Raw genomic sequence first — 16,487 nt, 5'->3', positions numbered from 1 at the left:
TAATTTTAAATAGTCTTACTGAAAACAAATCTATGTAAAACTAACCAGAATAAGTGAAGACACACAACTATCAAATATTATATGGATATCTCTATTATTAAAACATAAACATTCATATGAACCTAACTGTTTGTTTAGTAGTACTTTAAATTAAGGATTTATTTATGGAAAAAAAATGAATTTAGTTTTGTAGAGAAAGATAGTAAGAGAAAAGAGAGAAAGAGTATAATTTTGGTTGGTTAATGAATTATGGTTTTTTGTTGGTTTTTTTTTTCCTCTTAATATTTTAATTAAAAGGGAACAAAACCTAAATTGAAACAAGATACAATAAAACTCAAACAGACCGGGCCAACTAAAAACCAGACAAACTGGCTTTCAGCCCAAATAAACTGGGCCTTAAGCCCACATCCACCACCCTAGGGCAGGGAACCCTAATTTCCGCAGCACACCGAACGTCGACGGCGCTGCCCAATCCCCAACTCACCTTCGCGCTAGCTTCATGTCGCATGGGATCTTTCATCGGAGAACATCAGTCCGCGGTTTTTTTGTTGGTTATCTCACCTAATTTTTTTAAAATTAAATACATTTTTTTTTCTTTTGACATCAGATACTCTTTCTCTTATAAGTTTATACACACCCTAATTAATTATTATATTATATCTATCTATAACTATAAAGGAGAGTTTTCTCTCTCCTTAGGCTATCCACATCACCATTCACATAGGGGCATTTACTTCCACGTGGCACTCCCAATTCTTGAAAAAAAAAATGTGAACGAAAGCTAATTGGGCCAACCGATCTTATAATGTTAATTTCTTATATTTGGGCTTCTATCCTCTCTTTTCTTCAGGCCCCAAGTACCATGTGAAGGTCAACATAGAGAACATCTCCGACCCTTCCCTGCGCCGATGAAGCCACCTCCGATGAACTTCCTGTAACGCCTTCGGTTTCCATTTATTTTCCCCTTTAATCGGATCAGTTACATGTTTCATTCAACTCCTCCCACTCTGTAGCATTTAATCATTTTCATACATAATCGACGGGAGATCTCTGATAAAATTGAACGTTTCTAGCTATGAACAGCCCCACCTCTGTGAAATCCATTTCTTTGAGCTCAAGGCTGGCCGATGCAGGCAGAGAGTTGCCACACGGATTCTCCGGTTCCGAGGGAAGACTCTGGAACCATTCGGGTTTTATCTTCATCCATTTTTGCTTAATTGATCATTAAGATGGCTTTGGTTTAATTGAAGAAATGCAATCTCAACGTTTACGTTTTTTGGTAGCTATACTGTGAGAAGGAAAGACTGTCAGGTGATCAGTTTGAACAGCTGAAGGCATTCATAGATATTGGTGATGTTTTGGGTGCTTGTGGCTCAAAGAAGAGGACCGAGAAAGGTGAACTCAAATAAAATGGTTAATCTCCTTAGAGAAGCATTGTTTTTAGTTCTGTTTATTAACTGTCTGTTCTCTGTTTTTTTTCATGGGAGCTTTATATATGTGTGAATTCCATTTCAGCTGTCACAAATTCTCTCCTTCCACTGCCTGCCAGACAAGACACGTATCATGGTCTAACTGATATTGATAAACGTTACCGACAAAGGTGAGCCCTATCTTCTTTCTATGTGAATCTCTGGTTCTTATTTGGTTCCACTTACCGTGCTCGATCTTACTAGATGTGTGGATATGATTGCTAATCCTGAAGTGCCTAATATGTCCAGCAAAAGAAAAAAAGTAGGTGATCATATTCAACTTTTCATTTGAGCATCCAGTTAATTTTGTGCATGATCCCAGGTTTAGTAACCTAAATATCTTCAGCCGAGTCATGATGCAAAACATATGTATAATCAGCTCCTTAACGTTTACCAAAAGAACAGTAATATAAAATAATTTGAAGAAACACTTGATGTCAAAGAACAGAAACACTTGAAGTTCTTGGTGTTTTTTTCAATTTTGCTTTCCTAGCTTTCATGTGATTTTTGTTTTTTTTTCATTGCAGGAAGAGCACGACTACTGGAATTCATGTGAGGATCACATGGTGTTTTTTCACGCATATATAAAGAAACGTTGGGGTGTTACGAATCCAGATTTGATTGACTAAGTGAGGTACTGATAAAAAAGGTTTCTCGCCTTATTGGATTAAATTTACAAAATATGGTTTTATAATTTTGTAAACCAATCAAATTTTAAAATATATAGATTGTCTTCATATGTGTAAGGCATTACTGTTAAATATCTCATGTAATTCCAATTCATCATCACCCCCCCTAGCTGATCATTGAGCTAACGGTTACCCATCCTCACTTGATTGCTCCTGATCAAAGGTGTATCTGTTGACATTGTGCCATCTCTAACATCTCTCAAATGAATCAGCACCCTAACTAAAACATGGAATAACCATCTCCCCTTTTTTGAGCGTGGTTTTAATATTTCCAGGCTCATGCGATCTTCTTGAAGGATATGGACAATTCTGTGATTGATATGGTGGTATGTTCTTCCTTTCAGTTAGTAATATATATACGAGCTCCAAGGTCTAATTTACTTTGGTCGATTGGTACAGACATATTGAACATGTGAATGAATTAGAACAATATCTAAGTCTGAGAGTGGAGGTGGCACACGTGGCGATGGAGTCGTTGCAAAAAGTGCGGGAGGGAAGTAAGAAAGCAACAATGCAGCTGGTGGACATAGAGTACAATACTGTTGATTTCTTCTTGAAGCTTCTCCAGCTCTAAGAATACTCACTTTTTTTCTTGGTTGTGGTTGGTACCTGGAGTTACTGACACCGAAGAGATTAGATCTTCAGGTTGTGATTTTACGAGGTAATCTACACTGGAAGACGTCATACCGTGTCGATTTATTTAAAACATCACAAAGTCTTATCTGCTGACTCTTTGTTTGTGTTTGTTTTTGGCCTTCACCTTATATAGTTATATGCATGAGCTCTTCACATATCGACTATATTTGTTTAGTTATGTAGATTTCTTTACTCTTTTAGTGTTATTAAATCCTTTGATTATTATTTACCAAAAACCTCTCTATTCGAACTGAAATGAACGAAAAGGTCATCTACTCAATCCCTCAAGTAAGCTATTTATAAAGCATCAAACCATTTAATTAGAAAAAAAACAGCAACAACTCTAAGCTCCGGGAAGTGTCCGATATAAACAAAGATTCTATTATACTAAGAAGCTATAAAATAACGAAGACACCTATTAAAAATAAAATTGAGGAGTGCTTTGAGGAAATCAAGTAACAAAATCATAGTTAATTTTTCAAAATGATGAAAGCTCTGAGAGCTATTGCCTTCACTAAATCATTATAAAGTCATTTCTCTATCCAGTAAGATCATGTCTTGAGATGGGCGCAGATTCGACATTTAACTTTTCTGAATGAAACAAAAAAAAAATCCATTCACAATATGACCCCTACAAAAAGAATAAAATGTTATCAAAGAGAAAATATCTAAATTCTTTGAATTAAGAAAAACTAATCCAATTATATATAAAAATTGTGTATCATCTCATTCATGAGTAATACACTTAGGTTTAGTATAAAAATTAACTAAAAATATATTCCGTATTATTTAAATTTATTTATGACTAATAGTCCACAATATTTCAAAATATTTTAAAGTGTTTGACCTTCAGTAGATCTATTAAAAATTTTACGTATATCAAAATAGAATATTGATGGTTAAATGTGTCTATAATTAGGCTGTAAATATCAATCTAAGCTTAACCATTTAAACAGAAAACCAAACATTTAATATTCTACAGCCAAACAAAATATTGATCAAATTAAATTAAAATATAAATTTGGTTAATATGTTTTAATCGCTCCAAATTAGTTTAGAAGCAAATCTTTGTAAAAATATCCAACACACATATAAATTAATAAATAATAAACATTAAATCTATGTAGTAAATGTATATTAGGATATCTGATAAAGCTTTAAGCCTTTAAGCCTTTATCACCACTAAATATTAGGATATCTTATATATATAGAAACTCTAAGTCAAACTAAAAAAAAAAATGAATGTAAAAATATTAATAAAAATTTGTAGATAAGGATTTTAAGATAATAAATAAATATGATCGTTTAATTTTAGAATGGTTTAGGTTAATTTGTACCGCGTTAAGCTGAGAAATCCTGTGGTCATAAAATATTTAGCTCAAAATTCATATATTACTGTTTCGTTTATATAGATTGGTTTAGGTGTGTTTTAGGGTTAAGTGGACTTTGGTCCTAATTAAAAAATTTTAAAATAAATTAAAAATATTATAAGAATTATTTAGTAAAATATGTTAATAGCTTCAGATTAACGATAAATGAAAAAAAACTCTAGAAAATAAAACATGTAGGTTAGTCAAAACAATGTGATTTTTATATGTAATCAAAGAAAGTTTTGAATAAAAACATTGTTAAAGACACTCATAATCACGGATAGAATATATTCAGATATACCATAATTAAGCATAAAACTTTCACACACAATTGAGAAAATATATTAAATTACTATATGTATAATCTCATGCAAATGCAAAAGAAGAATATATACTGAAAAAGAAAATAGTACAATGTCATAAAATATAGTAGGTAACAAATAAAAATTCAGACACATAGAATTATAAACAGATGTCAAATGTTAAAAAAAATAAATAGTCTTCAGGAATAATTAATTTATAATATGATCTTAGAAAACAAATGTTTATTATATTCAATTTAAAATGTTTTATTTATAAAATTAATATATATTTTAACATAAAATTATTTTGTTGTAAACTCACCCGCCCGTAGGGCGGGCCAACCTCTAGTGGGGTTATATATAACCTCCTTACACTTTTGATTGCTATAGAAAATATAAGTCTACGGTTAATTTGCCCTATATAAACGTTAGTTCATATTCTCCACGTGGTTGAAAAATTGTAATATATATCTTGTGGACATTATAACTTTGTAATATTAATCGTAGGTTTACAAATGTTAGTTCAAAATCTTATATTAATTTCGTAAAGTAGAAATGTGGGTTGACAAGATTGAAATAGAAAGGTTCTTATTTGTTAGTATACACTTATGTTTATAAGTTTCTATGTCATGTACAAATCAGTTCGTAATTTTTTAGTATAAGCATATATATGTTATAGTATATTTGTCTTATTAACGCAGAAATATTTATTTGGACCTAACTATGTATTTTGTAGTATTTAAAATTAAATACACTTTCTCTTAAAAGTTTATATCCACCCCCAATTACTTATTATATTAATTATTATATATGTTCTCCCTAAACTTTTGACTGCTTTAAAAAATATGAATCTATGGTTAATGTGCCCTATATAAACTTTAATTCATACTCTCCACATGGTTGAAAAATATTATATCTTGTGGACATTATAACTTTGTAACATTAACTGTAGGTTTATAAAATGTTAGTTCAAAATCTTATATTAATTTAGTAAAACAGAAATGTGGGTTGACAAGATTGAAATAGAAAGATTCTTATTTGTTACTATACACTTATGTTTATAAGTTTATGTATCATATACATTTAATATTTTATATGGTCTATATTTACATTTAAATGATATTTACATAGATATATAATATATTTTTAATGATGATATTTATTATATAATTTTTTCTACTCATATTGTTCTTGATCATTTGTATCTTCTTATAACAAAACTTTGAATCACTGATAACAAAAAAAAATCATTGTGTAGTGTTTAATAGTTTTTGCAATTTATAATTTTTTAAAAAATCAATGCAGAGTTTAAAATTTAACTATTAAGTTGTAAATATTTGTTCAAAGTTTTATCAAAAAAGTTATTCAAATAAAATTTCAAAATTAAAATGTTTATGTAATTTATATGGTATATAGTTAATTTAAACGATATTAATATATATATATATATATATATATGTAATCTTAATATTTATTAAATGAGTCTTCATACTTATATAATTTTGTAATAATTTGTATATATATATATATATAATCTTAATATTTATTAAATGAATCTTCATACTTATATAATTTTGTAATCATTTGTACCTTACCATAAAAAAATTTAAACCATGGTTCACAAAAATTTTAACGTGAAACTTTTAACAGTTTTAGTAATTTATAATCATTTAAGAAAATTAAACTATAACATATTCGGAAAAATCTAAATTTATTATATGGTTAATGTGGTTGTTCATAGTACATCCGAGTCTACTTACAGTTTCAATGTTAATTTTGAAAGTCTGATTAGTATTTGTTAGGATAAACTAACCTTTAAAAGTTTATATATCATATACAAGTTTATACCCATTCATATTTTATCACCTTTGTATCACTCACATAATACATGAATATTATGCGTTTCTAATATAGTCAAAATAATAATTCAAATAAATTTTATTAACAAAACGTGTGCAAGTAATAGGTAAACATGGGTAGCAAATATTCAGAAAATTAACCTGCAGAAAGATCTATAAAAGAGTACTTCATGATCACTTTTAAATAAGATCACACCAGAATACAAATTCAGTTATAGTATATTCAGAAATACTCTGAAAAATATTTTTTCCTTAGTATCTTTAATAGTTTATAAACTTAACATATTCAAAAAATTAAAACTACAAGATTAACTTTGTCTCACTTAACATTCAAATCAAAACAGAAACAAAATAAATTACAGTATGTTTCTTCTTCCTCTATTATCTTAAACTAGTTAATAATCCGCGCCCTGTGCGGAGTGAATTTTTTGAAAAATATATTATACTTAAATATTATAAACAATATACATTTTGTTATCAATAACTTTTCTTACATTTGATTAGAGATGATCATCGAGTACCATTTGATGTGATTCAGATCTTTGAGAGTTTGGTTCGGTTTGAATCTTTGCGGGTTTGGTTCGGGTTTGGTTCGGATAACCTATTTAAATTTTTTTCAAAAATTAAAATTCATATATACTTTAAATTTTTCAAAATCTAAAAATAAAAATAGTATATAACATATAAATTTGAATAATGTATGCTAAAATACTTAAAATTAATATAAAAGTTTGTTTAACTTAAATATTTGGATAGAAAATCAACAGATATTTTAAGTATTTTAGGTATTATAAATATCGTTTAGCTATTTTAGACATGTACTTATAACTATTTGCATATATTTCCAAATATTTTGGACAACTTAAAAATGTCTTATATATTTTATAAATTCTTTTAGATATTAAACTTGATTAATATATTTAAGTATATGATCCGGTTCTCTAGATACAAAAATTTTGAATCCATTCGAATATCTAATTTTGGTTAAAATTCAGTACTATTCTTTGGATCGGCCTTGGTTCATTTTTTTGGATTCGGATTTTTTTACCTAACCCTATATTTTTATCGTCACAAAATTATAAATAAAAATGATGATGGTTCATATTGATTTTGGATGTGCAACAATTTTTAAACCAAAACATATTTTATTATATATGTGGTCCATTTAGTTAATCACTAAAAACTATTCAAGGCCCATTTAAGAAAAAACAATGGGCTGAACTAAATTTAAAGTCGTTTTAAACCTAATCGCAAACAATTCAAATAGATTTTTTACATTTTTTTGTAATTTAAAGTCGTTTTAAAAAATTCAAAATATAACATATAATAAAAAAACTTTTTTTTATTATATGTTTAATTTGATTTTTTAAATTTTAATAATATAAAATTATACAAAAATGAAGAAAGATGCAAAAATTGTTATCAAATTTATTATTCATAATCATTAATTGTCACATAGTTTTAATCATATTAGGTAACTCCGTAACTTTTATTTAAGAAAAAATACACATTGTTTTTATATTTTGGGTTAATATAATGTTACCTAGTAACTAGATTTTGGACTAACATTTTTTTCAATTGATTTTTAATCTGTCACTTAAGCTAAATTGACATTCTAATTAAGAGACAACTAAACAAAGTCTTTTTTAATTAGTACAAACTTAAGGTTACAACTTTTTAAATTATCTTCAATTAATATATAAGGGATATATACGGTTAAATGAATTCATAGATTAGATGTTAGTTGTAAAAAAAATCATAGATATACACACCAAATAATTAGGAGTAAAACTACACTACAAAAATAAATATCCTCTTCAATGTATTATCCGATTTATAGTAAATTTTAATTAAATATTTTTCTTATATATTTATACAATTTTTTTTAAATAGAATATTTTTATTTACTCTCCTGGTGCAACTGCAAATATTAGCTATTTTGATTTTGAGAGGCTTTAAGTGATACAAAACGGTTTACATCTTTTTTTGTGATTGTTATAAAAATTAAAAAATCGCTACCAATCAAGTCATATAAATCACCAGTGAAACTCAAATTCTTTCGAATATTATATCAAATACACGTCTACTGATTTTGCACTTGTACAATTTACTTCTTTTTTTTTTTAAGAAACACTTATACAATTTACTTCAAAGCATTATAAATGAAAAAAAGAAAAAAAAGAGATTAGTAACATGATAATGGGAACGTAAAATCTATAGAAAATCAATCGCCACTAACCAAGAACGGTTACAAGTATGAAAAGACTTTTTGGGCAAGTATAACGAGCAATTAAAGAGAATTTATTTGAAATCTTCTCAAACACGGTACACTAATAATCCCTATCTCTCCTCTCCCTATATAAACAGATCTATTTCACGACTAAACTCCACACCTACAACAGTCATGGAAGAATCACACTGTTCAGACTTGATTTCTAAAAGACAGCGTCTCGATTCTTACATAGCCGGAGATATCACAAACCCTAAAGGCGAGGGTTCTTCTAAGCTCGTCCAGTTTGCTGACAATGTCGTCTACAGATTGTACTTCAAAGGCTTGGTGAGCGACGAGGTGGCGGCGGCTGAGAGTGGAGAAAGGACCGTGACGGCTGGATTCGGAGTCGCGATCTGCGACGTGGCGGATAACTTGTTGTATGAGATGAAGGAATCACTGAGTGGCGGCGGCGAGGTTAAGCGCAGAGGAGTGGAGATTAGGGCATTGATTCATGGCTTAAGTGAAGCCTTCAACATGGGGATCAGACATGTCAGGATTCACTCCGATGATTATCCCATTTTTCAATTCGTAAGTGTTTTATATATTATTTTGTTATAGTTTTGATTAGTTTATCCTTATTGGACATGTTACAACTAGTCTCTAGGACGTTACAAGACATTAATAGAAGAGTTTTGTGATTGGTCTCGTGTTCGGTTTGACGCGAATGAATCTGATTTTTCAATGTAGATAAATGGTGGAGACAAGCCTAAACAGAACGATATGCGTCAGCTAGTGAACGAAGTTTGTCGCTTGAAATAAAAAATGAACTCTTGTGAACCTCTTATGGTTGCACGGAACGATGTCAAGTTCGCTTTTAAGCTGGCTAGAGAGGCAATAGTTTCTCAAAGCAGCAGCTTGGATCTGAAGGCAGCACAGGGAACAACATGTGCCATCTGTCTCGAAGAAACCGATGCTGGGAGGATGTTCTCGACTGAACAATGCCTTCACCGTCATTGCTTTTCTTGCGTGAAACAGTACGTGGAAGTGAAGCTGCTTAGCGGAATCGTGCCCACGTGCCTTGGTGAAGGATGCAAGCTGGAGCTCACTCTTGAAAGCTGCAGCAAGATTTTGACGCCTAGGGTGACTGAGATGTGGAAACGAAAGATGAAAGAGGATTCGATCCCCGCTGCTGAGAGAATCTATTGCCCGTATCCGAACTGTGCAATGTTGATGTCCAAATCTGATCTTTCGAGCCACGCTGACCAATCGAAAGTTCAAGAATGTGTCAAATGCCGTGGACACTTTTGTATTGATTGCAAAGTACCATCGCATACCGATATGTCGTGTGATGAGTACAAGAAACTGCACCCTGACCCTTTAGTTGATGAGCTAAAGTCTCTGGCAAACGACAATAAGTGGCGTCAATGTGTCAAGTGTAGGCACATGATTGAACTTTCTCATGGTTGCAACCACATGACTTGCAGGTATATATATATATATATATATATATATATATATATACATATATATACATATTAAGTGCCATTTTAAAAACTTGAATGTTGTTTCCCAAAAAATGTATTTTTTTTCTTTCAATTTCACTGAAGTATTTTTAACAAATATTACTTTCGTATAAAAAAAATTCTGTTATATAATGGCATTGTGCTTTGTGTAGATGTGGATATGAGTTCTGCTACAAATGTGGGGTAGAATGGAAGAAGAACCAAAATTCGTGCCCCTCGGGTTGTCAACGCACTGGCCATGGTGATTATGATGATGAAGATGATGCTGATGGTGACTCTGAACATTCTTGTGAAGAGGATATGTGTGAATGCTATTATGATGATGATGGTGTTCGTTGGCGCGACTGGGAAGACTTTGTGGATCATCAACCTCGTGTGTAAGTAAGTTTCTACTCTTTTTTTTAAGTCCTTTGTTTCGCCAATGCACTAAATTTGGGTTTTTTTTGCAGCTATGACATGTCGCCGGTTCCTCCGGGTGCGGTGCAAGAGTATGAAGCTTTTGTCATTGAAGAAGGCAATGATGATGAATATGACGATTACAACAACTACGGTGGCCTAACGGAATCTGACAATGACGGAGGGTTTGAGGACTTCTACAGGGATTATTATTCTCTTTAATCTATCTTTTTTTATTAGAGTTGTTTTGGAATACTTTTCCATATTTTCTGTGTTTCTTCCTTCGTTATGTTTAAATGAAAAATTAATTTAAGACAGTGTTTAAGTAACATTATGCTAAGAAAAAAAAGCTTTGCTCTTTTGGGTTGTTAATTTTCTTTTTTTTTTCCATTGAATGTTTTGTTTTTGAAATTTTCATTGAAAGTTAGATGTATCCTCTGCTCGAAAATTCGCCAGGGGTTGTTCGTCGTTTGGATTGGGCCTAGCGAATTGTGATGCGAAATTGAATAAATATGATCGGAAGACGTTTAACACTCACGATCCAGTTGTTGGCTAGGCAAGATACATATCAAGATTGACGAAAAGAAATGTTTATATATTAGTAACTGAAAGGTTACAGAGAATATGGGTTACAATCTAACGGAAAGTAACAAAGGATGATAGAAGGAACCTGGCCGAAGATTAGGTCTAAACCTCGAGGTCGAATTGTTTTGGTATGTGTGAACTTCTCTATCTTTTCCTTTCTCTTATCCTTTTGATACTTGTTTCCTACGTTGCATGGAAGCTTCATCCGGACATCTGCTTCCCGCTTTGGAACTGGAATCGGAACCTTGTGGAAGCTTACGGAATCTCGATTCCAAAACGCTTCCAAAATATTCTCTTTAAAAACATGTTGGAAGCTTATGATTCTGTTTTGGAATCACGCTTCCCTTCTTTAAAAAAAAATACAATATCATATATCAATAAAAATATAATCATAGTTTTTAATTTATATAATATCCAAATTTTAATAGTAATGAATAGAGTGAATATAAATATATATATATATATATTAAAATTAATACTATTAATTATTTTTATGTATTGAGGTTTTTATTAAATATATCATATATTCAAATATATTGTGTCAATTATTTATGAAGTATTAAAACTAATTCATATAAAAATTTATTTTAAACTTAATTTATGTGTATTTTCACAGTTTAATATGAAATCATTTCAAAATTATAATAAATGAATAAATATTTTATTTTAAATTTATATCATATAATTTTTTAGTTTTTTTTTAAAAAAAAATTACTTATATTTTAATATATATATATATATTTATATATATATGCTTCTAACACGTATCCGCTTCCTAATTTTTTTTAAAAATTCGCTTATGCGCTTCTATACACTTCTGCTTCTACGTAGCCGCTTCCGTTTCCATGTAAAGTAGCTTGTTTCCCTCCATCTGTTTAAAAAAATCAGTGTAATTCCATGTCGCTATCCCGGAAATTTCGGAACAGTTTTCCCACTTCCAAGATTTCCGGGATTTTGGGCGAATATGTCATTGACTCTTTCATGATGTGATCTCATCCCCTCGCCTTCGTACTTCGATTCTACTCTTAGCCGAAGTCGCGTGCTTCTTTCCCGACCTCTAATCTCAATGCTTAGTGCTCAACGCTTTGGACTGAATCTACTCCTCTTTAATAGAGTCTTCGCAGATCATGTCTAGATTTGGGCCCAACAGTCTTGAACGTCATTGAACTTTGATCTCCTTTTCTTTATAACAGCGAACTTTGATCTCCACACTTTAATATTCCGTCAATGAAATGAAAGTAAATACTTTCTGCTTCTAAGAAAAGAACAATATATTTTCTGTTTTTAGCTACATTTTAAAAAGCTAGACATAATTCTCCACTTCGAAAAAGAACCTGTCAATTAACATTTTACATTCCGACAAGCACACATCTCCCGACAGTTACCGATAAAAAAGAAATTCGCATCTCTCTCTCCACATCAACAGCTCTGTTATGTCCACGTCATCACGAACTCCGAGTCTCGTCTTAAATTCACCTCTTTCTCTCTCTTCAGACACCACCACCTTTGTCTACTCCTCCCTTCGTCGAATCTCACACCGCCAAATTTCGTCTTCTAATAAATCTTCTTCCTCTTCTTTCACAGATCTAAAAATCCCGTGAACCAAATAAAACAATCCGACGTAGACGAAGAATCTTCCTCCGTAGATCTAGCGAAGAAATCTCCCAACGGTAATTTACAAAATAAAACTCGATACAAAAGAAAAACAATTTCATTTATTCAAATGTTTTTTTCCCGTTAAAATTCAAATATGTGAAAAAACAAAAAAAAAACAAAAACGTTATGCAGATTTTGGGGGGGGGAGATGGCGCCGAGTATTCGAAAAGCGATCGGAGCGGTTAAGGACCAGACGAGCATCGGGATCGCCAAAGTATCGAGCAACACGGCTCCAGACCTCGAAGTAGCCATCGTGAAAGCCACTAGCCACGACGACGTTCCCGCCAGCGAGAAGCACATCCGCCAGATCCTAAACCTGACCTCCCTCTCCCGCGGCTACGTCCTCCCCTGCGTCGCCTCCGTCTCGCGGCGACTGGGGAAAACGCGCGACTGGGTCGTCGCTCTCAAGGCCCTGACGCTCGTCCACCGCCTCCTCGTCGAAGGAGTCCCTCTTTTCCAAGAAGAGGTTCTTCTCCACTCCACGAGAAAACGAGGCACGAGAATGCTCAACATGTCCCATTTCCGCGACGAGGCGCATTCGAGCTCGTGGGACCATTCGGCTTTCGTTAGGACTTATGCTTGTTATTTGGATCAGTTGCTCGAGTTAGCTTTGTTCGAGAGGAAGAGTGGAAGTAGTAGTAGAGGAAGAGACGACTTTCGATCTCCTCCTCAGAGATCTTATGATTACGAGAACGGTGTGTCCAGGAGAACTCGGTCTTACGGAGATGTGACTGAGATGGAAAGAAGAGACGAGAAGAAAGCTGCTACACCGTTACCTGAAATGCCCCCGGAGAGGATTTTCGGGAAGATGGGACATCTACAGAGGCTGCTGGACCGGTTCTTGAACTTGAGACCAACCGGTTTAGCTAAGAACAGCAGGATGGTGCTGATCGCGTTGTACCCCATTGTGAGGGAGAGTTTTAAGCTCTACGCTGATATCTGCGAGGTGTTAGCTGTTCTGCTCGATAAGTTTTTCGATATGGAGTGTACGAATTGCGTCAAGGCCTTCGATGCTTACGCTAGTGCGGCTAAACAGATTGACGAGCTTATCGCTTTTTATGATTGGTGTAAGGAAACGGGCGTGGGGAGATCTTCTGAGTATCCGGAAGTTCAGAGGATTACGAGTAAGTTGTTGGAGACGTGGGAGGAGTTTGTGAGAGATAGAGCGAAGAGAGGGAAGAGTCCTGAGAGGAAAGAGATCGAAGCTCCTCCTCCTGAGCCGGTAGCTCAAGAGGAGGAGCCTGAGCCTGATATGAATGAGATCAAAGCGCTTCCTCCTCCTGAGAGTTACACTCCTCCTCCTGAGCCTGAGCCAGCGAAACCGCTATACACGGATGATTTAGTTAATCTAAGGGAAGATGAAGTCACTGGTGATGACCAAGGGAACAAGTTCGCGCTTGCTCTATTCGCCGGTCCACCGGGAAGTAATGGGAAATGGGAAGCTTTCCGCTCGGATGGAGTGACTTCAGCTTGGCAGAATCCTGCGGCTGAGCCAGGGAAAGCGGATTGGGAACTGGCATTGGTTGAAACAGCTAGCAACTTAGAGAAACAGACAGCCGCTTTGGGGGGTGGGTTTGATACGTTGATGCTCAACGGAATGTACGATCAGGGAGTCGTTAGACAACACGTGAGCACTTCTCAGTTAACCGGTGGAAGCGCGAGCAGCGTGGCTTTACCTTTACCGGGTAAAACCAACACTCGAGTACTGGCCTTACCTGCACCAGATGGGACCGTGGAGAAAGTGAACCAAGACCCGTTCGCGGCTTCGCTAACCATTCCACCTCCTTCTTACGTGCAAATGGCTGAGATGGAGAAGAAGCAGTATCTGTTGAGTCAAGAGCAGCAGCTTTGGCAGCAATACCAGCGTGAAGGGATGAGAGGTCAAGCTAGTTTGGCGAAGATGAACATGGGTCCGGTTCCAAGTGGAATGCCTTATGGAATGCCACTTGTTCCGCCACCAACGGGGTGTTACTACAACAATCCTTTCTGATGATTCATTCTTTTTTTTGTTTGTTATTTTGCTCTCTCAGTGTCATATATGTGTAGATGACTCGTCTTTCACCTTCGATCTCGTGTGTTTTTTTTAATTGCATTCCCTGATTGTCGTCAAACGATGAAATCTCTGTCTCTTACACTTTTTAATAATCTTGATTCCATCTTGTATTAACACATTTTGATATCTTATTTGATGTTTTTAAGAACATTTTTGGTGGTTTGAGAGTTACAGTTTGACTTGCAAAACACTATAGGACTTGTTTGTCTTGGGTTGTGTGTTATCCTATCTCTTTTGAAGTCTGAGGCCATTGGTTCAAATTTTGTAGTTATTAGGTGAAATAGATTTGTTGCTTTCTTATGAATTACGAGATGCATATGGAAGTCGGATCAAATTCTGGAATGGGACAAAGAGGGTCAAAAAAATCTAAAAAGGACCACTTCTAATTTTAATTAAAAAATAAATTAAAAATAAATCAAAATTTGGGGAAAAGACCATAAGACTTAAAGAATCAAACATATTTACTAGTTTCTGCCATGACTATCCTACCCAGATTTGACCCGGATCCAGACCCAAAATCCGACCCAAAACCCTATGCAATTTTAACCTTAATTTTCTTCTTCTTCTTCTTTCTTCTCCATTAATGTTCTTCCACCATAAAACAAAATCAAAAATTTTCTTTAATAATCCACTAATTTTCTTTTTCTTATACCAAATCGATCAATCCATAGTCATGTTCAATCAATTATATCTTATTTAGAATCAAATTTCATCTTTTTCTTATGAGATTCAAGATAAAAAAAACGCAGAGTATTACTAATACAACTAGTACAACTCCAACTAGTACAACTCCAACTAGTACAACTAGTACAACTACAATGAGTATAACTAGTACAACTTTGCAATTAATATAGTGATTTTTATTTTTTGTTTTCAGCGTATAAAGATGATAAAAAAAATGTTGTAGAACCAAGAAGACATATTGGTCTAATCTTCCCCGCCTGCATGATTCAAATACATGAATAGTATATTTTTAATAATATTTGATTTGACTAATGATTTGTTACAAGTTGTACCAGTTATACTAGTTGTACTATTTTCGAAAAAAAATCATCTTCATCTTTTTGCTCTCGAGACCAAAAAGGTAGATACGGAGCCAGAAAAAAACTCAACCATGGTTCCAAATACACGAGTCACCTGAAAAAGAAGAGAGAGGGAGTGTCGGCGATGAGTATGAGTGACTCACCGGCGATGAACAAAAAGGACTCTACTGTGAAAAAGAGAGGTGCCGCACCGAATAAGAAGAAATATATAATGAAGAAGAAGAAGAGAGATACAACGAAGAAGAAGAGAGATACAACAAAGAAGAGTGAAGTCATGACAAAGAAGAAGAAGCTCGATGGTGGTGTCTACGGTGGTCCTCGTCAAATCTAACCAGGCAGGTTCGGAACCGCGAGAGAGAAACTGCATCTCCTTTTGGTAAAAAATACCAAATATTGAAAACTCTCAATTAAAATAAATAAAATTTTGTCACCATTAACCAATTAAGATATTTGTTCGTTTATTTCATATGGAAAACATGATTTATTAGTCGTGTTAGTTACACTAATTGTATATTATACATGAATTATATAATTTATATACCAATTATATCAGATATACTAGTTATATCATTTGTTTGCATGTTTAGTTGTACAAGTTATATTACTTATATACATACAAATAAGAGAAGTCGTGTGGCTATGATCGAACAAGGGAAAAATGATCTAGGAGAGAAACTGGGTCCCAGCCGAAAGA

The 16,487-nt window shown here is 33.3% G+C and overlaps 3 protein-coding genes across 12 annotated transcripts; all 3 read left to right on the top strand.

Moving 5' to 3' along the window:
* Nucleotides 1-357: 357 nt before the first annotated feature.
* On the top strand, nucleotides 358-3,425 carry LOC103842190 (lysine--tRNA ligase, chloroplastic/mitochondrial-like). Of its 10 annotated transcripts, none has more exons than XR_004451722.1 (8): nucleotides 358-934; nucleotides 1,074-1,190; nucleotides 1,284-1,395; nucleotides 1,516-1,600; nucleotides 1,674-1,731; nucleotides 1,997-2,103; nucleotides 2,434-2,484; nucleotides 2,558-3,117. XR_004451722.1 is itself a non-coding variant. In XM_033280825.1 (8 exons), exons 2-6 carry the CDS (start codon nucleotides 1,128-1,130, stop codon nucleotides 2,096-2,098), a joined length of 420 nt encoding a protein of 139 aa, XP_033136716.1. In that variant the 5' UTR covers nucleotides 653-934; nucleotides 1,084-1,127; the 3' UTR covers nucleotides 2,099-2,103; nucleotides 2,434-2,484; nucleotides 2,558-3,425. The 10 variants fall into 10 exon arrangements, 3 of the variants coding, with proteins under 3 accessions (XP_033136717.1, XP_033136716.1, XP_009117061.1); XR_004451724.1 differs by having other exon boundaries at nucleotides 358-978; XM_033280825.1 differs by having other exon boundaries at nucleotides 653-934; nucleotides 1,084-1,190; nucleotides 2,558-3,425.
* Nucleotides 3,426-5,999: 2,574 nt separating this feature from the next.
* On the top strand, nucleotides 6,000-10,814 carry LOC103842189. Its single transcript, XM_009118812.3, is given in 4 exon segments — nucleotides 6,000-9,125; nucleotides 9,285-10,021; nucleotides 10,213-10,437; nucleotides 10,510-10,814. Coding segments are annotated over 4 exon segments (1,527 nt in total). The 5' UTR covers nucleotides 6,000-8,729; the 3' UTR covers nucleotides 10,679-10,814.
* An 857-nt stretch (nucleotides 10,815-11,671) lies between these two features.
* Nucleotides 11,672-14,900, top strand: LOC103842363 (putative clathrin assembly protein At2g25430). Its single transcript, XM_009118977.3, has 2 exons — nucleotides 11,672-12,711; nucleotides 12,830-14,900. Exon 2 carries the CDS (start codon nucleotides 12,846-12,848, stop codon nucleotides 14,685-14,687), a length of 1,842 nt encoding a protein of 613 aa, XP_009117225.1. The 5' UTR covers nucleotides 11,672-12,711; nucleotides 12,830-12,845; the 3' UTR covers nucleotides 14,688-14,900.
* The last annotated feature ends 1,587 nt before the right edge of the window (nucleotides 14,901-16,487 follow it).

This window comes from Brassica rapa, chromosome A09 (genome assembly GCF_000309985.2).
Source record: "Brassica rapa cultivar Chiifu-401-42 chromosome A09, CAAS_Brap_v3.01, whole genome shotgun sequence".
Classification (NCBI taxonomy): Eukaryota; Viridiplantae; Streptophyta; class Magnoliopsida; order Brassicales; family Brassicaceae; genus Brassica; species Brassica rapa.
The sequence above is the reverse complement of the archived record's forward strand: the minus strand, read 5'-3'. Positions and strand labels throughout refer to the sequence as shown.

Bases quoted from the DNA above. Each gene is read 5' to 3' on its own strand.
- LOC103842363 (XM_009118977.3), top strand. From the start codon at position 12,846: ATGGCGCCGAGTATTCGAAAAGCGATCGGAGCGGTTAAGGACCAGACG.
- LOC103842190 (XM_033280826.1), top strand. From the start codon at position 1,128: ATGCAGGCAGAGAGTTGCCACACGGATTCTCCGGTTCCGAGGGAAGAC. The intron at 1,601-1,673 runs GTGAGCCCTATC...CGATCTTACTAG, and splicing joins GATAAACGTTACCGACAAAG to ATGTGTGGATATGATTGCTA. The intron at 1,732-1,996 runs GTAGGTGATCAT...TTTTCATTGCAG, and splicing joins TGTCCAGCAAAAGAAAAAAA to GAAGAGCACGACTACTGGAA.